The 26,083-nt window shown below is 34.5% G+C and overlaps 1 protein-coding gene across 1 annotated transcript in view; it reads right to left on the bottom strand.

Annotated features, from left to right (window-relative positions):
- The window catches only part of LOC114395340 (phospholipid-transporting ATPase 3-like), a 56,777-nt gene extending 54,395 nt beyond the window's left edge, over nucleotides 1-2,382 (bottom strand). The window contains exon 1 of the mRNA XM_028357091.1: nucleotides 2,019-2,382. Within this exon, the coding sequence (XP_028212892.1) occupies nucleotides 2,019-2,198 (180 nt within the window). The 5' untranslated portion in view covers nucleotides 2,199-2,382. The remainder of the gene's footprint in view (nucleotides 1-2,018) is intronic.
- Nucleotides 2,383-26,083: the final 23,701 nt, after the last annotated feature.

Here is a 26,083-nt window from a genome sequence, read left to right as displayed (position 1 = left end):
GTTTTATGCCTTTAATGTATTTTGTACTTGTGTTTTGGAATTGTTAAGTTTCTTACTACTTTGTTGGTCATGACTTATGAATATGATGCTTGACATTTATGGAATATAGATTATGAATTTCATATCATCCTACAATTCAATTTACAATTTTAAGATTTACCTCCAACTCACCTCCTTTTGTCATGAAAACTTTAAATCCTACACATTGTATTCATAAAAATAAATACTTCAAAAACGATGTCAAATCACAAATGTCATTCCTACCAGTTTGGATTATAGGGATTTAAGTAAAGGAGGAAAGAGAGAGCAAACTCTGAATATTAGAATATGATAGTGATATATGGCTTGTAATAATATGTTGCAAAATACAAAGAGCATCAATCCCTATTTATTCTAATACCGGATTCCTAATGCTAATTAAATCATTTTTTTGGTAGAGTAATGCTAATTAAATATGAAATAAACTAGGAAATAAAATGAAACAAGGAAAACATTCCTAAGAAATCATTTGAGGGCATATTTGGTTTAACAAAATGTTTCAGTTCCCAATTTTAAGTTTAAAAAATGACATTTTATTTCTTATTTTCAAAGGTTTTTATTGATTTCACTATTTCCTATATAAATATGAAAACAACTTTTTATTGATTTCACTATTTCCTATACAAATCTTAGAAAATAAGAAACAAAGTTAAAATGATTTGGCATTTTTATAATTAAAATGAAAGCTATTAACAAAAACATAAACCTTTTTCTCAGAGAAAACAAGCAGTTAGATACTCTAAAATATTCCAATAAGATATAACAATGATATTATGACTTTGAGATATTTTCTAAATATTCTAACACTCACACTCAAGCTAAACTTTACTAAGCTTTAAGCTTGTTAATTAGAATTTAGCACACTAAAAGGAAATATGCTGAAAATATTCGAGTGGCTAGAGATGTGGCCAACATCTATGACTAGAGAAGTGGATACAAACTACAAAGTCCAGACTGCAATGGGAAAAAGATGGGGAGAGACTGCATCTGCGACATTTATAGTACACCTCTAGCAATTCGGGATAAACTTCATCTGATCTATTTTCTTTACGAGGGCTTCTACAGGTCTTCTCTATACATGTTTAAACCACCTAAGGCAAGCTTCTACCATCATTTTTACAATAGGTGCTCCCTCAACTTTCTCTCTAACATTGCCATTATAAACCTATAGTCTAGTAGTAAGAGAAATTTATTTCAGAAGAAACTAGAAAAGTAATTTACTCTTTAAAAAACTTGAAAAGAAAAGGACACATCCAGCCGGACCTTACGTCATCTCATAATCAAAACATTCAACTAAGAATCTCCTTCAAAGAAAAGGAAAATGCCAAAACCAAGTAATCCCTGCTTCTCTTATTATTCTATTTGATTGAAATTTGAAACGCTCAACCATCAAGGTGGATGAATTTCACTAAGTATGTTTGGTTTTCCATTGAAGCCACCAAGTGTATGTTAAAAAAAAAAGTGAAAAATCCAAAAGCTACATTGTGTTGCTTCACTATTAACTTGAAATTTTGAATTAATTTTGCTAAAAGTTAATCTAAACTAAACATACTAAGTAATTGTCTCTTATTAAGTAACTGAAAATGCATTCCTCAAGCAAACCCCACAGGTATCTTCTTCCAACAAATAGATCCAGTAAAAACAAAACATTAGTTTGTTTACAATTTCGAAGTGTAAAAGAATACATCCACAGAGAAATTCTTCAACCAATTTGAAGATCAATCAAAACAAACACTTGTTTAATCCACAAACACATCTACTCACCAAAGCTGAACTAACCTCAATCTTCGATCTTTTTTCTAATCATACATAAACAAAACTCACTAAAACAAACACTGAACGAGACATCATCAACATCAATTAACCACAAAACACAACAACGAATTGAAATATATTTGAAATAAAAAAGCAATCAGAAAAGTCAGTTACTCGCAACAAAAACAAAAAAAAAACGAAATCGAAGAGAAAAATGGTGGAACCTTGAATCGGATGGGAAGATTGGCCTCGCGATCGTTGCAGAAGATGGTGCGGTGAGTCGGAGCCTGAGGCTGAACTCGGCCGAGTCGAACCGTTCGCGAGGGAGGTTGTTGTTGTTGTTGGCCCAACGTGGAACTCGATCGAGAAGAGAACGAAGATTGAATCCCATCCCATCCCTTCATCCTTCAATTTTTCATGCGATCGCTTCTTCTTCTCTCTCTCTCTCTGCGAACGAATCAACCAACCAATTTCGCTTTTAAACGCGAACCAAGAAAGAAGAATGAAGAATATCTCGGGCGCAACGCAAACGCTACTTGGGTTGGGTTGGTGCTTCTTCTTCCAAACAACGCTGAAACCAAGAGATTCAAGTTCAACTTCAACCCCCCAAATTCTTGTTTTGACGGTTTTGCCCTCGCGTATATTTTATTTTTGTTTTTGTTTTTGTTTTTCTTATTTTCCGGAACCCTCGTTCGCGTAATTAGGCGTGCTAAATTCCCTCCGGGCCCCGCTAAATTCCCTCGTTCGCATCATCAAAAAATTCACGCGTCCCCTTAAAACTAAAAATACTGCAATAATTCCTTAAAAAAAAAGTACTGCCATAATATTTGAATTTTTTATTACATTAAATTATAAAACTATTTAGTGTCCCGTTATATTATATTAATTTATAATTTATACTTTTTTAATGTATTTATCTATCATATTTTAATTAATAAAAAATATATATTAATATATATATATATACACACGATAGTTTTATTTTATAAAATACACACAATAGTTAATGATATTAATATTTAACAAAATATTAAATGTTATAAAAATCATACCAAAATTTGGTATGATATATATTATATTTTTATATACATGTATCAAGTTTGTATTTTTATAAAATTTTAAACTTCATAAAAATTCTATCTCATAAATTTTATTTTATATTTAATATACTTTTATATTAACAAATTTATATTTTTAATTGAAAAAATTTGAACATTAATCAAATTGTTAATTTAAAATATAAAAATATTCTTGAATTAAATAAATAAGGAATAAAATTGATTTTAACTAAAAAATCATTTCAAATGGACGAACATTCTTATTCAACTTCAAATGTTCTTTAATATTTGAAAATATTTTTATTAATTAATATTTAAATATGGTTCACCGATTTAATATTTCTTTTTTATATTTCATTTTTATAATTTTTAATTACATGATGTAAAACATGAGTTTATTCTTATTTTTTTAAATTGATATAACTTAATATATATTGTCTAAAAAAGATATATTGTTAATTAAAAAAATATTAAAAAGGAATAAAATAAATTGATGATAGTTTTTCCTAGTATATTATTAAACAATATTAGGATTGTTATTATAAATACATAAATTAAACAAATAGGATGATCATGTTTTTACCTAAACAAAATAAGTATCATACACATGATCGATACATATTACGCGATGAACAAAACAAACTCTTGGTGGTTGACTTTTAAGAGAAAAAATGTCATGCTTTGTTGGAGAGAAAGAGAAACAAGGATGACATTATATCTTGATGCAATCACATATCCCATGTTAGTTATATTCATTCACTTATCCATGGTAACCTGCATGTAACAGTTATAATTACATTTATTTAAACCAAATTTAATCCAACAAAACATAACAAAAATTATATACCATGGATAATCCATCAACAAGTAGGGATCGCTTTAATTCATCAAAGTTGTCTATGCTACTAAGCAGGTTGATACACTCATCAGATCATTTTGCAAGTTCTTTAAGCAAATGGTTGTGCACCAAAGACCATGAATCTTCACTCATACCTAATAAGGCAACAATTGCACGATATCCACAATTACTATTAGTTTTGACATCAATAATGTTTTCAATGGAATCATGAATGCATGGATGAAATTGATCCAACATCGGCATGGTCCTTCTTGGACTTGCTTGCTCAGATGATGATGCACTATGTTTGACTAAAGAATTACTATTTTGCATAGAATGTAATGCAACAACATACTCCCAGTAAGACGAATCACGCTTTGTTGATCTTTGATGTTTGGTCATCGGTTTCTTCTGAGCACCTTTTGTTTTGACCTTTTATGGAGGAGGACACATAGGGTTTAGATCTGGGTAGGCAATTTCCCGAAGTTTACTCTTTAGAGTAACTTTGCCACAAACATCAAGTTCTTCAAATCGCTTGGATATGGTTTTCATCTCTTCGATTATGCTGACTTCGGACTCTGATAACCCTTGGTCTGAAAAACTTAGCCTTTGCCAAAACATATGGATTACACCTAGAGGTATGCTACCGACAATATATCTAACTAGCTCACATGCACAAGGAATACCATGAGTATTTCTCATTACACATCCACAACGAGAACTATCAATACCAACATAACTCACATGCTCATACTCAACATCAATCTAATTTAAAGCATACCTTGATATCATGCCAAGTAGTTTCTTATATAAGGTAACTTTAAAAACATGTCCAACCACATGTGTACTTGTCTCAAAAGATGCCTTAATTTCAGTTTGTTGCGGTGTGATCATGTTGTTCATGGCTTCCCGAACACTATATAAGTCTCCAAAGCTATTATGTAGTAGTCTTTTTAAGGCCCAATGAGCATATTCAACCCTACATATGAAATACACAAAAAAATAAACAGAGACAACTATTTTTATCCATTGAGTCATAAATCCTAAACAACAAAAAAGGTTTACAATTTTCATACCTGTTAGTTGTTGTGTTTCCTAAGTGCATGACCTTATTCATCCAAGCTTTAACAAATCTTTCTTTGTGGGGAATTATCCATGTTTGGTTGACATAGTCAACAAACATTGGCCATGGTGAATAAGCAATTTCAAACTTCATAAGGCACCCATCAAACTCTTCCTCAAAAGGACAATCAACCAAACTCCCTCAGGCTTCCATGACATAATCCCATGCATTTTTTTACAAACCAGGGATTTACAATTTGTCTTCATATTTTTATCAATTTGAAATGGACACAACAAGTTGGTACACTCAGGGAATACAGTTTTCACGACATTTGTCAATGTTAGATCTTTGTCGGTAACAATAACTCTAGGGAGGGCATCACGTCTGAGAAAAAGACCTCGAAATCATTCTAAAGCCCAAACAACATTATGTAGATGTTCTCCCTCCAAATAGGCAAAACCAACAGAAAATGTCATCCCTATTGGTGTGACACCAACAAAGTCAAGTAATAAAAGTCTGTACATGTTTGTTTTGTAGGTATTATCTATAAAAAAAAAATACCAAATTACAAGCATTGCATTGCTTGACTGCATCAAGATGACTCCAAAAGATATCACGTACGACATCTTCATCCTTCAATCAATGCCAATGAATATACTTATCTTGTTCAAGAAGCTTCACTAGTTGTTGAATTTCAGTATTATTGTCTCTTATGGAAGAACGATATGCATTTGTTGCATTGTATACTTGCTTGATTGTTGTATAACTATTGGCATTGTGCTCTTTCAACGTTAGCAGAATATTTCTGGATTTCACCATTAACTTTGTCATATCATCAATAATAATCTTTTTATCCTTAGTTAATTGACCAATGTATGGATGTCCAACTAATGACTTGACCAATTCATAATTGTGACTCCCACACATTAACTTCACCATTCATCCTTTGCCTCCAACCACTGGTTTCCCACATAGCTTAAAGGGACACCCACATTTTCTATTGTCAATCCGTATGATACTTATGGATTGTCAATTAGTAAGTAACATATGGATTGTGAATCCGTAAGTTACTAATGGATTGTCAATCTGTAAGTTGTATACGCAACAAAAAATCTAGATCTAATAGAAGTTGTAGCTTACCTTCATCGCTAACAGCCACACCAACCAAAACCACTTGTCGACATACCACCGTAACACTTGCAACTCGACCAAAGCGAACATAAAGCACCTCTCCTCTCACGAGAATGAACGAAAACACAAAAAAATAGAATGAATGAGTGAACAACGTAAAAGGAAGAAGAAGAAGAAGAAGTAATACAAGTATTTTTGGAATATTAAAAGATTGTGGGGTGCATAAGTAGAATGTTAGGTGCACAAAGCAAAAGCCTTGATTTTATTATTTTGTTTAACCAACCTTTTTCGATCAAGTGCACATGTGGACAACAAGACAAGACGCTTCCTTCACCCAATACTTACTATTTACACCTCTCATTTTTTCTAAGTACATTGCCTCACCCCCTTTTTATATTTAAATTACTCATTATACCTTTTTCTCTTAAAGACATACGCCCCTTGGATCCCCTTAACAAAAATATGATTCCATTATGTTTTTCATTTTTTATTTTTTATAATTATTTATGTTATTGTTTAATTTTTTTCTCTTAATTTTAATTTTTAATTAGCCTTTTAAGATGGTTCGCACAAAAATAGCTTCTCGATGCAGAAAGGCAAAGGTAATGACATGTGACTATGTCAAGACAACATGACGCAACATGCGGCTCGGTGACAACAACAACACAACCTGAGGGACAACATGAGGCATAGCTTGAGGTACAGACATAGCCACAAATATCGCCTGTTGACCGTATCATCGAACTGTCATTTGGAGGTGGCCCTAGGGATTTGGCGTTGCTTTTGTCCTATAAGGACTGTGTAGTTGAGCATGTTTGGATCAGTGAGCCCAGAGCAAAGTTGAAGCTGGTCAACCATGGTGGTAAGGTTATGCCTTATCCTACCCAAGCAATGGTGAATGCTTACGTGGATGGGTCATGCCTTTCGAGCTTGTATGATGCGCGATACACAACTGCAAATAAAGGCATAATGAACACCTTTATTGAGAGATGGGACAATGAGACCTCTTCCTTCCACCTATAATTGGAGAGATGATCATCGTTCTCAATGTTGTGTCATGTCTTTTGCATTTACCTATCATAGGCCAACTCCTTGGTTACACACAGACGAGGTACACTAAGGAGGAGATTAGAGCATTGTTGAGGTTAGAGCTTGGTATTATGATGGACCACAAGGCAAATGATGTGTCATCAACATGAAACAAGGTGCAACTGACTTGGTCACAAAGGTTGTATCACACATATGTTGCTAGTCAATCTTATGTCTAGACCACTAGGGCATATTTGCTGCATTTGTTTGACAATATGATATTCACCAACAAAAGCTTGACACATGTACACATATGCTACCTAGAATACCTTAATGATCTAAATTACTACAAGCAATATGCTTTGGGAGTAGTTGTAGTGGCATTTCCTTATGATTAGTTGTCATATGCGAGCTTGTATGACAAGCAAATGGGAGGTTATATGACACTACTCATGGTAAGAATTTTTTTTTGTATACATAATTGTTTTGTTTGTTAATATCTACTTTCTCTATAAGAATACAAACCCTTATGAAAATTACAATTCTAACGCCTCAAATTTTGACACCTGCCCAATTTTAGGGTTAAAATGTAATTTACACACTTTTGTCATTTTCCATCATCTAATTTCAAGCAAATGAGTTGAGGTTGGGAAAGAAAAAATCAACTTTTTTCTCACACTCTCCCATCATGAACATAAATAAAGAGAAAGGGTGATAACAACTGTCGAATTGTTCCAAAAACAAATAAAACTAGGAAATTTTGTAGTACAAAATTAACCTAGGTCGACTCAGAAATATGATTCAATACGTTCATTCACTTACAAACAGCAAGGGGGGGATTTCATCGAATAGTTTGTAAGCGACTATGAAGGAATGCGAAAACACAAAAATAGAGATGAAGAAATAGAACAAAACAAAAACATAATACTAATCAAGTTTAATAGCATCAATCTAATTCACCAAGCCAATGCAAATCAAATTATCATAGTTACTACGAATGATGTCCAATTTGAAAGATCATTCAAATGCACTAGAGATAGTTCAATCAAATCAATCCCTAAATTGTTTGAGATCACAAATTAGGTTGGAAAATGATTCGAACAACCTGTGATTAAATTTCGAAATTAAGAAATGAATCCATGACCTAATCCGTTTTTAATCCTAAGCATAATCATAATCATGAAAATAAAAAATAGGATTAAAGAGAGAGATGAACATTCACGAAGATTGGAAATACTAAACCATAACTCAAATTCAGCCTTGCTTGAAGTGGATCCTTGAATTGATTAAGTATTCAGCCTTCCATGATCATCACCAATGAAAAAAACATGAAATTTTGTCCAAGAAAATGGAAGAATAAAAGTGAAAAGAGGAAGAAGAATGAAGAACAGTTGAGAGAAAAGAGTTTGATCCTAAAGCTTGCACAACAAGTAACTAATTCTGTTTTTTACAAAATGAAGTAACTAACTAACTAACTTCCACTAATATATAAAGTGAATACTCAAAAGGAAGGGATGTTCCTTGATTAGGCCCATCTAATCTACCTAATTAAACTAATTACACAAAACAAATCCTAAACTCGCAACCCAATTATTCAAGTGCAGAGGTTCTAACTTTCAAGCTTAATTTGACCCTCTAAATTGAATAATTGGCCAAATCTTATTTGTGATACAATTGAAGATATTTTTCTTAGCTTTCCAGGACTACTCACATGCTCCATTTTGAGTTTTTTAGTGTCCTTGAGGCCCTACACAAGGAAGATAGGTCAAGTAAGCACAAAATCTGAAAATTAACTACAATTCTCAATTAAGCTCAATCATTTGCATAAGACCAAGACTAAGTTAAGCTAAGAAAATAAGGGTCAAAGAGATGTCAATTAAGCTAAGAAGAAAATAAAAATATTAAACTACAAATGCTCGATCAAGGGGTTAAAGGTTCCCAAAAATCATATTGACAAGAAGGGACTGAGTACCCTAAATTTCAAATTTGACAAAACCCTCTTTCTCTTCTCCCTCACACCAAAAATCCTTATTTTCTCCTTATAACCTTCTTTCTCTTCTCTTTTCTAAAAAATCATTTTTCTCTTTTTATTAACACTAAAAAACCCACATTACTTAGATGACTCGAATTTGTAAGTGAACGAGCACAAGCGAAATAAGTTCGAGGGAGAACACAAGACATTGAGGTAGGGAACTTTTCCATTGTCCTTCTCTTTTTTAGGTTTTAGGGGATTTTGAGATGCATTTTGTTTTTTGGGTTAGGGGTTTGGTTTGGTTTTTTGTTCTTGCTGTTATTTTCATTTCTTTGTGTCTTTTTGAGAGTTATGTTTGTGATCTAAGAAAGATTTGTTTCTTTTGGTTGGGGTTTTGGGTGTTGTTTGTTTGGCTTATTTTTTGTACTTATTGTGTTTTTTTCATCTGTTGCTAGGGTTTTGTTGGTGAAGAATTGGAAGCAGAAAACGTGAAATGAAGGTAGCCTATTTTTTTTGTTCTTTTTCTCTTCTATTTTCTTTTGATGGTGATAGGACTATGATTTTATTTCGGATTTCATAATTTTTGTGTTTGAGAAAAAAAATTAGTGTTGTTAAACACGGCTCGCCCCGACCAGTTCGACCCATTCAATCAGGAACCATACCAGTCGTTGAGTTGGTTCCCTTGTTCGATCATTTGTTTTACTGGCTTGGTGAAACATCATCAAATTGGTCTCAACCCGATGTTTGACTCAGACCGAATCGAGACAGGTCAAGTAAAAATAATCTACCACTAAGCTAAAAATCTATTTTGTATTATTTGGTGCAAACACAAATATTTAGATATTTATTTGTAATATTATAATTTAATTATATTTTATACTGAGTCATGCAAGTCAACTAGTTACTCATTGAGTTGACCCCTGACCCAATGACCCGGTACTCCACTAAGTGAATGACTAATCCGAGTTTAATAACTGGAAAAAAATGTTGTCTTATTTCACCATTTAGTTAATGTTTACGATTCATGTTTTGATATTTCACCATTTGCTTGCAATGTTTAATGCTTCAATATGTCTTATTTTTAATTTTAAGTTTGTGGTTTAATTCATGGTTTTGTTAGGGTTTCATGTTCTATTAATGTTATGAGATGTTTCAATTTGTTGTGGTTTAAAATGGATAAACCTTTCATTTCCCTTTTTTTGTGTGTTAGAGTTGTAGTTTTAAATGGATAGACCTTTCATGTTCTATTATTTCTATGTTAGAGGGTTTTCTACAATCTACAACCTTAGGAAATATAGGATTATGATTTCTCATGTAAAGTTAGCAACATAGAAACCATATAACAATATTGTTATATTTATAGTAACAAATGAACATAACAGATATTGTGTTTTGACTTTAGCAAAAATGATTGATTGGTTTTAACTTTAGTGCAAATATGTTAGATATTTCAATATCATGTAGGGTTTCATGTTTTGTTATTTGGTCATGAATTTGTTTGGTTTTGATATTTCAAATCTGCTTGCATTGATTGATGTTTTAATGTGTCTTTATCTTACTATGCATTATTGTGGTTTAAAATGGATAGACCTTTCATGTTCTATTGTTTCTATGTTGGAGACTTTTCTACAACCCACAACCTTAGGAAATCTAGGATTATAACACCTTTTTTGTTGTCACATTATTACAGGGAATGACACACAACTTTTATATGGTCAAATAAATTGATAGCAAAAGAGAAACATTGAACTAGGAGTTAGAATAATAGATATGTGCTACGTCCAAAGCCGTGAGAATCCAGTAAAGTATCTCGAAATGATTCTCATGGATTGCAAGGTATTACTTGAACACCGTGTTTAATATTAAAAATTTGAGGTATGTACATCTCCTAATATATATATATATATATATATATATATATATATATAAGCATACAATGCTTCTTTAAGTTGTTTTAATCGAGAGTCATGTTTAATGCTAAACATTTGATGTATTTATATTATATTTCCTATATCCTACATTTTGAAAAAATGTTTTGCTATTAAACTAATCTTTTGATTTTTGTTACTCTAATGACAATGTAGTGGCAAGGTTCTTAGTTGTACTCTTTGGAATAATCATGCCAACAAATTCCTTAATTATTATAACCAAAATCAAAATACTGACTTGGCGATCATTTTGTTGTCCTGAGCACGAATTAAGGCCACTACAGGTTAACTAATATTTTGTTATCTAATTGTTACCATTTTTTTTCGTATCCAAGTTATGTACTATCATTAAGTCACATTCATGTTTATGATGCTAGGGTGACCAATGTCAGTATCAAACTCCTAGCATGGCACTAAGCAGCTAATCAATGAAGATCTACTAGAGATACAAGACTTGAAAAAGAAGTTCAAAGAGTAAAGTTTTGTTCTATTGAATTACATGATTTTAATAATTCTAAGTTTTGTGTATTATTTATATCTTATAATTATCCATTGTAGGGATGGTTAAAATGAAATGAATCCAAGCTAGGACCTAACCCAATTCTTTGGAAGTTCCCAATATTCTGAATAGGAAAATTTCATGTGTAAGGCCCAGGTCAAAAACATTTCTCAGATAAATCGGATTTGAAAGGTATCTCTTTGTGAAGCTAATATATTGTTCTCTACCAATTTTATAATCCGTTGTTATTCTTTATCAATATTTGTCATAAATATTTGGAGTAGGAGACACAATTTGTGACTATAGGGACTACTACAAAGTTGATAGTGGGAAACAAAGACTTGCATTATCAGTCTTGCAACAAATGAAACAAAAAAATTATGAAATTGCAACATTAACCTGTAAATGTGGGACAATTAATGAGAAACATGTTCTGAGGTTGTTATAGTATTATTTTCTTCTTACTAACTTATAATGCAAGTTTGTTATAGTATTATACTTTGATTAATTACTCATAATACTTTTATTTCTAATTCGTTATTCATTAATTTTCTTTACTAAGTACAAGTTAGACATTGAGGTGTGGCATGGTAAACACAATGCAAGATTAATTGTTTGGGATTGTGATTGTGTTGAAATCATCAACAAATTAGTTGTTGATCTTAGAAATATAATGATTCAAGTATGTATGGAGAAATTTACCTCTTCAATGTTATGGGTAATGCAATATTATCTAATTTGTTGTCATTTGTATTATCATTGACTTATAATTGTGACTGCGTTTTTTTTTTATTATTTATTTATTTAGGCTGGTGAAGATGACCCGAAATAGTATCCATAGGACCTGGATAATACGATTGGTTTGACCTTAGCTTTGAAGGTCAATATTGTACCCATCTACAAAAGTGCATCTACAATGAAGTTGTCTTTTGATGCACAAGTCATTCAATAGATCAAAGACCAGCTTGGACCAGAAAAGGTATATACTAAGGAATGTACAATGTTACATTACTTTTTACTAGCACACAACTACAAAATCAATGTTCACATCTTGGATGGATGCAAACAAAATGTACCATAAAGTAAGGAATCCGATCTATAGCCAATTTGTATCCAAGTTTGTCTATGTAAAAAAGAACAGATGTTGAAAGACACAAAAGGTGGGTTATACTATTGAAAGGCTTATATGGGTGCCACCAAGTATCGATGAGCATTTTTACTTAAGGATAATGTTAACTATTGCAAAAGAGCCTTTATCTTATGAGGATATTAGAACAATTGCCAACATACAATATCCCACTTTCAGAGAAACATGTTTTGCATCAGGATTCCTTGATGGTGATAAGGAATACATTGAAGCTATTAAAGAAGCCAGGGACTTGGGTTGAGGACACTATTTGAGAAATTTGTTTATTGCAATGCTTTTATCAAATGGTATTAATAGGCCAAATGAAGTATGTGAACAAACTTGGGAATGCCTTTTAGATGGGATTCTATATGACTAAAGAAGATTGTCTAGCATACCAGATATAATTGTTTTAAATAACCATATTTTTATTTTTAGCTACTATTTTCAATTATAGACAACTTTTATTAATTACAATTATTTTCTATATGTACTTGCATTTAAACAATGAGGAGGTGCATAATTTAACTTTGGTAGACATTGAAAATATATTGCAATCAAACAAGAAGAACTTAAAGGACTATCTGTCAATGCCATATCCGAATGGTTTTGTCATTTCTCATTTAGGAAATATGCTCGTATATGCATAACTTGATTATGATATAGTTGATTTGAAATCCTAATTCCAATCATACTTTCATTCAAATTATAGGTATACAGTTGAATTTTACACCTATCAAATTTCTACATAATTCAATTCAATAAAATTAAGGAAATATAATTTAGATAATTCTATTTTTTTATTTGTTATCTAGATTAACAAAGAAACATATTTGACAAGATCATGAAGGTAGTAAACAAGCAACAAGGTGCAATATTTTTCTTATATGGCAACAGTGGCATGGGAAAAACTTTCATGGGGAAGACATTAACTTCCGCCTTACAATCTCAGCACCAAATTATGTTAACTTCTTTTTTTTTTTTTGAAAGGGAAAGGTGTGAACTTTCATAAAAAGGCCACAAAATGTGGTCCTAAAAGTTAATTACAGTAGCTCTAACATGATAAAGTGCCTAAAAAAATTCAAGATAAAATAGGCTGCCTAATCCTAAGAACATCCTTAGCCTAGCTACATTGTAATATGTCTCCATAGAAAGTATTATTATATCCTAAGGCACTCTAGTGGGTCAATACACCAATTTGCAAAAGGCAAATCTCTATTACAAGGTCCTGATAGTAAGAATCATGTCCATGATAGGTGTTGAATATGTGATAGAATTGAGAGAGTATGAGGCTTTACTCCATGAAAAATAGATTTATTCCTTACCAACTACAAGCATCAGCAGGTGTAGTGACTTAACATATACGAGAACTTAGTTGTGCCTTTCCTTTTAAGCAATCCCTCATGTTGTATGTAGTGTCATTGAATAGAATTGTGTTGTACAATTGTGAATCCCAACCATCTATACACTAGAGACCAAACTTGATATGAGAATTGCCATTGGATAAGCAAATTGTTTGTTTCTTCGCCATGATGTGTGCAAAAAATGCATTGCAGAGAAGACAAATTTACACCATGGCAGAACAATGTTGTCGAGTTACAATCCTCTCCAAAATCACTTTCCAAGTGAACCCCAAAACTTTGGATGTGCTTTGAACCTGTAATGACTATTATGTATGTAGAAGCCACTATAGAAGTTCTTAATGGATCGACCTTCAATTCCCACGAATCCACCATCTCCTCCTAAGGGAAAACATCATTAAGCAAGACAACCATTTAATCTAACAATTCTTCCTCCTATGTGAATTAAATTATTCTCTAAGACCATACCTAAAACCACCCTTCCTTTCTCCTTTCCCCTTTTTGAAAAATAGTTCCATACCCAAATTGTGTTAACTATTGCCTCAAGTAGAGTAACATCTTTGATTTTACCAAGAGGAAGAACAACACACTATGAATTTAAGATTCTAGTTCCCACAATTGACAATTCGGTTTGCAACATTCACCAAGGCAATAAGCTCACTGAATTATTGAAGCAAACTAAGTTGATCACATGGGATGAGAAACTGATGGTACACAAATACTATTTGAAGCGTTGGATGGAACTTTGAGAGATATAATGAGAGTTAACAATAAATTTGATTTGATCTTTGGCGACAATGCCATCATTTTTGGAGGGGATTTTAGGAAAATCTTACTGATCATTCCTAGAGGAATTCTATCAGATGTTGTCCATGTAACAATTAACACATCTTATCTTTGGGATCAATGTCAAGTATTAACCCTCACCAAAAATATGCATTTACAAGGGGGGTTAGAAAATACTATTACATCAAAACTTAGAGATTTCTCGAAGTGGATGTTGAAGATTGGAGATGGCAAGTAATTCAAATTGAATGATGGTTTTGCTGAAATTGATATTCTAGAAGAATTCTTGATTACTAACTTTAGTGACCTCGTTGATGCTATTATTCGAATCACATATCCAGGATTACTAGTTTAATATAACAATCCATATTATTTTGCAGTCTAGGGCTATCTTAGCACCAATAATTGAAACTGTTGAGGAAATCAATGAATATGTGTTGTCCTTAATTCTGGGTTATTTTTTTTTTACCAAGGTTGTCTAATCCTTCCTACAAGTTACATTCCATTTAATTTTTGTAACTAGAAAAATCTGTTATTCTTTGGGTATTATTGTAAGCAAAGGGAAAGAATATCTTAATGCATATACTATTGACAATTTAGAACTTGTTGAAAGTCAAGCTTTTGATGCACTTACATCAAAAATTTTGAGTTCTCTTAGAACATTTGGTCTTCCAAACCGTAAGATAAAATTGAAGGTTGGCACATCAGTCACACTATTAAGGAATTTGGATCAATTAGAAGGGCTATGCAATGGTAGTTAGTTGGTTGTCACAAGGCTAGCAAATTATGTTATTGAAGCAAAGATCATGTCTGGTAACACAAATGTAAATGAAATATATAAACCATGCATGTCTATGTCTTCATCATAGTATCTGTTAGACCCTAATTTCGTCTGGGAACTATCATTCACTGATGTTTTGATTCTCGCTAACTGAAAGATGTTATTCGACATTAGTTTCTGCACAAGGCATGAGATCATTCGACGCTTTGGTCATGGATGCAAAAAATACCCAAGGGGAGGGGCAAAATGGTCATTTCAGGTAATTTTCTAGACCCTGGCTCGCCCAGGCTAGCCTTTGGCTCACCTAGGCCCCCAAATTGCTTAGGGCTGAAGGGACTAGCTCGCTTGGGCAAGCCAGTTTCTTTAGGACTAAGCATTAGCTCGCTTGGGCGAGTTGCCATAGTCCTAAATGCCCTTATTTCCTATAAATAGGCGTGAGGGAGGCTGAGGAAGGGGTTGGGCATTTAGCATTGAGTGGTTTCTGAGAGAAATTAGAGAGAAGAAGGAGAAAGAAGAGAAAAATGAGGTTGAGGCGCTACCAAATTACGATTGTAATCAACTTCTACGTTGTTCTTCGTTTGGTGTTCTTCGTTTGTCATCCGGTTAGTTTGTGTTTTAAGGATTTGGATACGATCTATGCACCCTTAGGGGTCCTCTTTGTTGTTTTGTGCATCTTCATCTCCTTCTTCTATCATTAGTAATCTTTTTTCTTCTTGTAAAATAAACTTCAACCGATTATTAGTGCTGTAAATCATCTTTTTAAAGAGATTGAAAGTTAATGAACAAAACCAAGATAAAATCAACATATAACAGAATTTATCTCCATTAAAGTCATTTGAGATCGTTCAAGGTCCAACGCCTTAATGACCTCTTTTTGTTCTTGTTAGTTAAAAATGAATCTTTCAAAAGCCTAAAATCAACTCAACACACAACTTTCTCGCTTTAAAGAACTACGTAGGTCTGAATTCCTCATTGTACCTGAGGATATGTAGGAGCAAGGGCAACACCCTTATCGATCCCAAAAAAGTCAAAAAAATATAAAAAAGGGAAAATAAATAATCTTGAAGTCACGTTGCGCGCACTCGATTAAAGGCTACTGTCCCCTATGATGGGCGTGTTGAGTGCTAATACCTTCCCCGCACGTAAACAACTCACGAACCCTTACTTTTGAAATTCACAGACCTTTTTTTTTTGTTTTTCTAATGTTTTCCTCGAATAAACGTTGGTGGCGACTCCTGCGCGTTCTCCTTTTTTGGAAGACGCACTTTTTTATCTCGCCCCGCCCTTCCGTCGAAGGGTACGTTGCGACAGTTGGCGATTCCACTAGGGGGCAGTTGGAGAGTTAAGTCTTTTAATCTGTGTGCAATGTATATCGTGACCTTTTCTTTATTTAGTTTCCCTTTTCTCTTTTATGTTCTTGTTTTGTCCATATTTATATAACCCTTTTTTCTATGCTTTTGTGGTTGGTGTGTGGCTGTCTACCTATTACATGCATGATTAGGAATATTTGTTTGTTATGCACACATGACACCTACACCTTTGCATAAACAATGAGTTATTAGGCCCTATACCCGAGTCTATGTGAGACATAGGAAGTGGAGGTCGATTTGTGGTCATGCAGGGTCTCCGACTCGCTTAATAACAGTGAAGCCTCATCTAGAGTTTTCCTCTTTTGATGATACGTTGTCGCTGGTAGTCCCTACCACCACAATGTTTGATATCAAAGAGGATGATATCTCTAGAAACCTTTGAAAGTTATGTATGACCACCCTTGTGAGTTGTCACTAAATAGCAAACTTTTAATTTCTTCCATTAGGTTCCTAAACTAGGGACACGAAAAAAATGCACTATGTTTTGTCTCCATGATTTAGTCATGCATATCTTTATGATGTCGTGATTGTGTACATCATTCCTGTGTTTACCATGTTATTATGTTCACACATGACATTTTAGCATTAAGTCATTGCGTTGTCATGCTCATTCGTTTGGCATGTTCTCTTTGTGCTGTCGACCACATACTCTTTGTTGTCATTAGTCATTACTTTCACGCATGCATACTCATGCCAAGTCATTGCTCATGCCTTGCATTTGTTTTCGTCGTCTGCGTCATGGGAAGCCGGAAAGTCTGCATCGCCTTCTTAATTGCATGCATTGGGCACCATGGTAATGACTGCAAATGAACCATGATACCCAATGCATTGTGGGTAAGAAGAGATTGTCTTATTAGCTCTTGTGTTCGTAGATAAACGCATTTGTCATGCATAGCATAAACATGCCCTGATGCATTCATCAGACCTCCTCTATGATAGGGTGTTGATGTATTGATCATCATAATTTTCATTCCCGCAAACATGGGGTCAGACCAAATGCCCTCCTTTAAAAAGAGGTTCTATCATGTCAAAGTCAAGAACCTAGAACTAGCCAGCTTGCGAGAACTAGGACAGCGGATGGATCAAGTTCGACGTCAAGCCTTCAGCAAGGCGTATGGGAAAATCTGGGATTTGGCCATGGTAGAAGTGTCCGTTGAAGCCATCGCATCCCTCGCTCAATATTACGACCAATCGCTCAAATGTTTCACTTTTGGGGATTTTCAGTTGGCGCCGACCATAGAAGAGTTCAAAGGAATCTTAGAATGCGCCTCTAGGAGGAAGGAAGCCATACCTTTTTCGGGGTTCTATCCTTCTATGGCAAGAATAACAAAAGTAGTCCAGATCTTGGAATAGGAGCTAGAAAGGTTGAAGGCAAAAGCTTTGCCGCCACTGAGATAGACCTGTGTTCAATTTCCCATATGGTTCCTTTTTCTCCAATTTTTAACAAATATATTCAAGGGAAATGAAATACTAGAAAGCTCACCGGGTCGTCAAGTATTTAAAATTAAAACGAAGTGATCCGAGTATCGAACTAAGGGAACTTGCTTATTAGACAAAGTTTTATTCAAAAGTAAAACATTGTTGGAACAAACATTGATAATTGATGGTTAAAAACAGAAATAGACTAATTCTTATGGTAAAAACAGTAAATGCAAGTAAGTAAAAGTTGACAACAATAGGTAAAAAGCATTGGGTCTTTCTAACAAACAAGTTTATGCATATGAGGATATTTCTCTAATTAATAATGTTCTTGTGTTCTATGTTGTAGCCTAAAGTACTAAACCTCGATCCCTCGTAAGTTTAGACTAATTTAACCTAAGCTTTGTCTGCAGATCCCTCTTGTAAGACTAGGCTTAACTTAAACAGCATTATCATCACAACATATTTAGAAAACGATAACCCCACAATCCATCCCTGGTAATGTAGTTATTTAGTCCTGCTTCTATCAAGTTCTAAGGCAACAATACATTTCCTAATGCTAAAGTCACCTAACAGTACACATAAATGGGTGATCAGACCAAGGGCATTCATTAATTAAGCATTGAAAGAAGCATTGAACACACAAAACACAATTAATTAGATATGAAAAGTAATTACATCAACTGCTCATTAGAAATCCCCAACTAGGGTTTTTAGCTAGCCATACACATAAACCCTAACACAAATGAGATAGAGAGTACAGAATAATTGTTGCTTACACAATAAGGGGGATCCCTCCTCCTCTTCATGGCACTTCACTAATCTCTCTAAAAATGTAGAACCCTAGGCTTCTCTGCACAACTGCTCCTCTTTGCTGCCTCCAGAGCACTATTCTTGAAGTCTGTGCAAAAATATGCAGCTCTGGTCTCTCAAAATCCTCTGTTATGTACCTTAGTTCTGACAATTTAGGCTTAAATAGGCTCTGAAATTGTGACGTCGCGCTTAGCGCCACACTCACGCTTAGCGTGAGTAAGTGGATTTGGGCTTGGCGTCAGTCGTGAGCTGAGCCTGGCAAGAGACAAACGTCTTGCTTAGTGAGCTGATCTCGCGCTTAGTGTGTGGCCTTGATTCTTGCTTTTCCAGATTCCCTTGTCACGCTAAGCGCGCTAAAGTTGCGCTTAGCGGTGGATACGCGCTGAGCCCACAGGGTCTACTTAGCGCGACTGCTCCTTTTACCACTTCAAGATTTTAGCCTCTTTTGACCTGAAATTGTGCAAATTTTATCATTAAATCACATGGGAGATACTCTAAAGACAACTATTCAAACAAAACAAGATTTATATACTAATACCTACAAAATAACTATAAATAGGGGAACTATACAAGTTTTAGAAAATGTTTTCTATACAAAAGTTAGTCGTATAAGACGACTAACAAACTCCCCCAAATTTATAGATTTACTTGTCCTCAAGCAAAGAAAGAACAGTTCACTTGTCCTCAAGTGACAAAATACAATGGTTAATCAAAGTGGTGTTTATTTCACAGAAAAATTTAATCATATGAAATGAATATCATGGAATGCTTCAATCAATGTCACTTCACAAAACATGCAGCTTTTCGAAGATAGGAACATATGTACTAGAGTCACAACTGAAATAAGCTAGTAAGAATGACAAATATCAAGGAAGGATCATCAACAAAAACCTCACAGTCATTATTTCACTCAAGCACAAGTGTTTAGGCTCATTCCATCATACACAACTAACACAAGTCCTAACCTTTGCATTTCATCTCATACCATATAGAAATAAACACACCAAATGAATCCAAAGGACTTTCTACGCTTGTAATGAGGTTGGTATTGGATTTCCCCTGCAGTTACTTTTTGGTCCACTTTTTCTTTATGCAAATATGTTCAAGGGAAATCCGGTTTACCGGAAAGCGCACCGGATCGTCAAGTATTTAAAATTAAAATGGATGAATCCGAGTATCAAACTCAGGGAACTAGTATTAGACAAGGTTGAATTCAGAAATAAAGCATTGTTGAAAGAAACATTGATAATTGATGATTTAGAATAGAATTAAACTAAGCCTAAGCTAAAAATAGTAAAAATGCAAGAAAGTAAGATTAACAGCAGTAGGTAAAGGTGTTGGGTCTTTCTAACAAACCAATTGATGTATATAAAGATGTTTCTCTAATAATCATGCTTTTGTGTTCTATGTTGTAGCCTAAATTACTAAACCTCAATCCCTAGTTAGCCTAAATTATCTCTAGCTCTCCAAGTCGCCGGCACATGGAGAGAGACATTAAATTGATAATAGCTCCGAAGTCTATGACAACTTTACCCATAACAACCTCGCCAATGGAACACGGTATAGTGACACTTCCAGGATCTTTGTGCTTCGAGGGAAGGATGCGTTGAATGACCGCACTACAGTTACCTTCCACTATAATAGTATCACTATGTATGTACCGATTCTTCTTGGTCAACATGTCTTTTAAAAATTTGGCATAGAGGGGCATTTGTTGGAGAGCCTCTCCAAAAGGCAAAGTATTTTCCAGTTTCTTAAAGATGTCAAGAAATCTGGCTAAGTTTCGCTCTTTGTCTTTTTGGGAAGGTACCAAAGGGTATGGTACTTTCGTGCCTTCAGTTGGAGTAGTCTCTTTCTTCTTCACTCATGTAGCCTCACTCTTGCCCTTCTTTTTCTCCTCATCAACCTTCTCTTTTTCTTTTTCCTTTTTCTGATTTTTTTCTTTTTCTATTTCTTCTTTTTCTTTCTCTTTTTCTTTTTCTTTGTCTCCTTTCATCTTTATTTCTATTTCACTCTCTTTTATTGGTGTCTCTCTCTCCTGCTGGTCATCTTCATCTTCCACAACTTCCTTAAGTTCAACAAAATCAGAAACTGGTTCTAGTGCCGGCTCAGCTGTCAACTGTTGTTTATATCCCTCCACATTTTCTTCAGCTCTACCTTCATCAGCCTGAATTGCCATTCTGCTCCTTGTCATTACAGCTTTACATTTTTCCTTTGGATTCTTCTCAGTGTTAGCACTAAAGCTGCTTGATGGCCTATCCGCCAACTGTTTTGCCAACTGTCCCACTTGGACTCCAGATTCTTAATGGCTGACTCTGTGCTCTTATGGTCTGACATAGATACCTGCATAAATTGAGCCAGAGTTTCTTCTAGCTTCGTTGTTCGATCATAGAGACTAAGCCCTTGTTGTTGTGGCCTGTTAGATGGACCACACTGGTCTTTGTTGAACTGGTTTCCAGGGTGATTCCTCCACTGTCCCTGTTGTGCATTATATTGCTGGCCATGCTGAAACCTGGAATATCCACCTGCATTGAAATTTTGTCTTGCCTGGTTCCCCATATAATTGACTTCATGAGTTGGTTCTTCATTGGGGATACAGCAGCCAGAATTGTGAGCTCCACCACAGATGGCACACCCTGCAAACTGCAAAATAGTAGATGGTAAAGATTGCGCAGAATGTATTTGAGTTGGCAACTTACTTAGTGTTTCGGTCAATGCTTCCAATTGCTTGGACAACAACTTGTTATGTGCCTACAACGCATCTTGCGATGTAAGTTCCAGAAGACTTTTCTTTGTTGGTATGTGGGCTCTATCTCTGAGAATAACAATGTCACTTGTAGCCATATTTTCAATAAGATCCATGGCTTCTTCGAGGGTCTTCAACTTTATTTTTCCCCCAGCAGAAGCATCTAATAGCTGCTTGGACTGTGGCCTTAACCCGCTAATAAAAATGTTGAGCTGAATCGGTTTTGAGAATCCGTGAGTGGGTGTCTTTCTCAATAGACCACGGAATCTTTCTAAGGCCTCACTCAGGGATTCATCTGGAAATTGGTGAAAAGAAGAGATGGTTGTTTTTCCTTTTGCAGTCTTAGACTCCAGGAAATACTTCTTCAAAAATTTCTCAACCACTTCATCCCAAGTCTTAAGACTGTTGCCTTTGAACGAGTGAAGCCACCTCTTAGCTTCTCCAGACAATGAGAATGAAAACAAGCTCAATCGATTTGCATCTTCAGGCACACCAGCCAATCGAATAATATTGCATATTTCAATGTAAGTGGCCAGGTGTGCGTATGGGTCTTCATTTGGTAGACCATGAAATAGATTATTTTGAATTAGTTGTATCAGAGAAGGAGGATATGTGATTGTTTGTGCCTGAACTCTGGCTGCGCTATATTGGAAAAGAATTGTGGCACAGTGGAACTTGAGTAATCTTCCAGGGTCACTCTTCTTGGCTCTCTAGCCATAATAACTTCTTCAATTAAATCTGTATGAGATTGCCCTGGAATAGGAAAGCTAGAAGATGCCTTGGAAGATCGAGGTTCTCCTCCTGGAGTTGCTGCTGCTTCTAAGTCCTGCAAAAATTTTCTAATTCTCTCTGTGTTGCGTCTCGTGCAAGTAGCGTTAATCTCCAAATTGATGGGGATCAAATCACCTGCAGTAGATCTTCTTTGCATACAAGAGAAATAGAGCAACAATTATCCAATTCAAAAGAACAATGAATTTGTACAGTAACTAAAATATGAACAAAAAGAATCAATGAATCAAAGAGAAAAATATAAAGCAATGCCGTAAAACTGAACTGAACTCTTCTAATGAATTAAGTTCCCCAACAATGGTGCCATAAATACTTTGTTCAATTTCCCATATGGTTCCTTTTTCTCCAATTTTTAACAAATATATTCAAGGGAAATGAAATACTAGAAAGCGCACCGGGTCGTCAAGTATTTAAAATTATAACGAAGTGATCCGAGTATCGAACTAAGGGAACTTGCTTATTAGACAAAGTTTTATTCAAAAGTAAGGCATTGTTGGAACAAACATTGATAATTGAAGGTTAAAAACAGAAATAGACTAATTCTTATGGTAAAAACAGTAAATGCAAGTAAGTAAAAGTTGACAGCAATAGGTAAAAAGTGTTGGGTCTTTCTAACAAACAAGTTTATGCATATGAGGATATTTCTCTAATTAATAATGTTCTTGTGTTCTATGATGTAGCCTAAAGTACTAAACCTTGATCCCTCGTAAGTTTAGACTAATTTAACCTAAGCTTTGTCCGCAGATCCCTCTTGTAAGACTAGGCTTAACTTAAACAGCATTATCATCACAACATATTCAGAAAACCAAAACCCCACAATCCATCCATGGTAATGTAGTTATTTAGTCCTGCTTCTATCGAATCTTGCTTAACTTAAACAACATTATCATCATAGCATTATCATCACAACACTTTTTTATCTCGCCTCGCTCTCCCGTCGAAGGGTAGGTTGCGACAGTATCCATGGCCTTTTAAGCTTATTAGGAGACAATTCCAATAATTGTCTCATATACGATGAGAATCAATAAATCTCAAGGTCCATCACTAGCATTTGTGGGTTTGTACTTTCCTAGACCAGTGTTTAGACACAAACTATTATATATGGTAGTTTCAATAGTTCAATGTAAACAAGGATTAAAGATTTTAATTCTTGACTAGGAAAGAAAACCATTGAAGTCTACTACTAATGTTGTTTTCAAAGAAGTGCTCAAAAACCTTTAATAGATATGTCCATAAGTGCTTCTAAATATGTTTGCATCAACTATCATTTGATTTATAGTACTTACTTATACATCTTATATGCAAGTTTCCTTTTAGAGTTGCTGCATTATTTTGGTCCTTGGTTGGAGTTACATTTCCCCCCTCTTAGATGTAGAGAGATGAAAATATCATGGTTCTTAACATAGTGCGCCAGTTGAATTATGTGGAAACAATATGAGGGTATCCGGTTTCTCCCCATATATTTATTGCTTAAAATTTTTGTCAATAGGTTATCTTCGAAATGTGGTCAAACTTAGGAAAAAGTTCAAACATGATCATATTTCTCCCCATACAATAACTTACACTTAAATTATTTTAGATTCAATCTTAACAGGCCTTATATGACCAAAAAAGATAGGTTTCCTACTCAGTTTTTTCTTAGGTCACTTATTGATAACAAAATGTTAAGTGTAGGATGTTTGGTTGAAATAACTAGATCTTTGGGATTTTTCCTAGCTAAAGAGACATTAACCAACATAGTGGTTAGTTGTTCTTAACTATATATAATTTTTTCAAGATTTATCTTCCTTTTTGATGCAATCCTACCCCGCAAGGGCATTGGATAGAAGACTCCAAGTAGATTGGGCCAGGGATGCAAAAGAAGGCCCTAAGGTTCTCATGAGCCTTAGGGCAGATTTCGGGCCCGTGGGCTAAGTATGAGCCCACTTATCTTTGTACATATTATATTAAGGTTTCATTATTTTTGGGTCTTGTATTTAGGGCTCCATAATGTAGGTAAGGTACCCTAGAAATGTAGGATTTTTCAGCCCTTGTATTTTAGGGCACCTAGACTAGTTTTTGTATTAGGGGTTGTAATTTCACATGCATTAAGTGAATATTTGATGTGTGTGTTGGAAAATGAATTTAATTGAATTGGGAGAAGCTCAATCCAATTAAATTTTAGAGGGGAGGTGAGCATTTGCTTGCTACACCCCATTGCCACATCATATAGTCATACTTTGTGCATGTCATTCATGCTTTACATGCCTCATGCCACCTAAGCATACTTAGTGGAAAATGTTGGACTTGATCTTGAATTGGTGGGCTGAACCATAGATAAAATTAACTAATCATAATTAGTGAAAATTTGGCTCCACAAATTCAATTTCAAATTCAAGTGAAATTTGAATAGAAATTCAAATTTCCTTCCAATTTTGTGTGACAGTTAGGCTATAAATAGAGGCCTTGTGTGTGAATTTTTTTCAACTTTGAACATTTGAAAATTAAACTTCAGATTTCAGAGCTCTTTTAAAGCACAAAATTCTGTGCTCTTCTCTTCCTCTCCCTTCATTCATCTTCTTCTTCCTTCAAGCTCTTATCCATGGCCTCATATGGTGGTGAGCTTTTTCTAGACTCATCTTCTCCTTGAAGTGGCGTCTCCTCTCTCTCTTCCTTCTCCATTCCATTGCCATTCATCTTCCAAGAAGCACAGGAATCCATTGATGAAGAAGATCCTAGGCAAACAAGCTCCAATGGAGCTTACATCACTTTTTAATTTTTGTTATCGTGGGACTTGATTATTTAACCTTGATCCATAAAATCTCTAGAAAGAACCACTTGGTCACATAACTTTTTATGGATCTCCAATTTGTATATTTAGTTCTTTTCCAATATCTTGATCCCCCATTCATATGATTCAAGATCTACTTGATTTGGTAACACAATTCTGCAGCAACAACAATATTGTTGAATTGATTACATAAATAATCAAGCCTTTACACATGAGGTTCAAAATGTTGAACACCATAGTTGGTTTTTGATATAACCATACTTTGTTGGACCTTGTGGCCTCAATAATCTTAAGAGGGATAGGCTTAGAATGCAGAAGAAGCAACAACAATCAATTTAATAATGTTCTATAAACATGCAAGGCAAAATTGATTGCAATAACATAAATGAGATAAGGGAAGAGAGAATGCAAACACAGTTTTATACTGGTTCGGCCACAACCCGTGCCTACGTCCAGTACTCAAGCAACCCACTTGAGATTTCCACTATCTTTGTAAAATCCATTACAAAGTCTGAACCACACAGGGACAACTCATCCCTTGTGTACAGGAATCCTTTACAACAAGAGACTCACAGTCTCTTAACCAATCTCATTGAATAAGAAGAAGAATGGAAGAAGAATTCTCTCTTTAAGAGAAGAATATTACAATGAATATCATGTAAGAATCCTTATAGATTTTGCAAGTGTTTGATCAAGGATTTCTTGAGAGAGCATTTGACAATGAAGTTCTTTTGGAATCTCTCTCATTGTCTTTTGAGAGGATAAGACATTTTTGCCAAGCAAAACTCTCTGCATAAAATTTGTGCCCAA

This window comes from Glycine soja, chromosome 18 (genome assembly GCF_004193775.1).
Source record: "Glycine soja cultivar W05 chromosome 18, ASM419377v2, whole genome shotgun sequence".
NCBI lineage: Eukaryota > Viridiplantae > Streptophyta > Magnoliopsida > Fabales > Fabaceae > Glycine > Glycine soja.
Note: the sequence above shows the minus strand (reverse complement) of the source record. Positions and strands in the feature narration are given on the sequence as shown.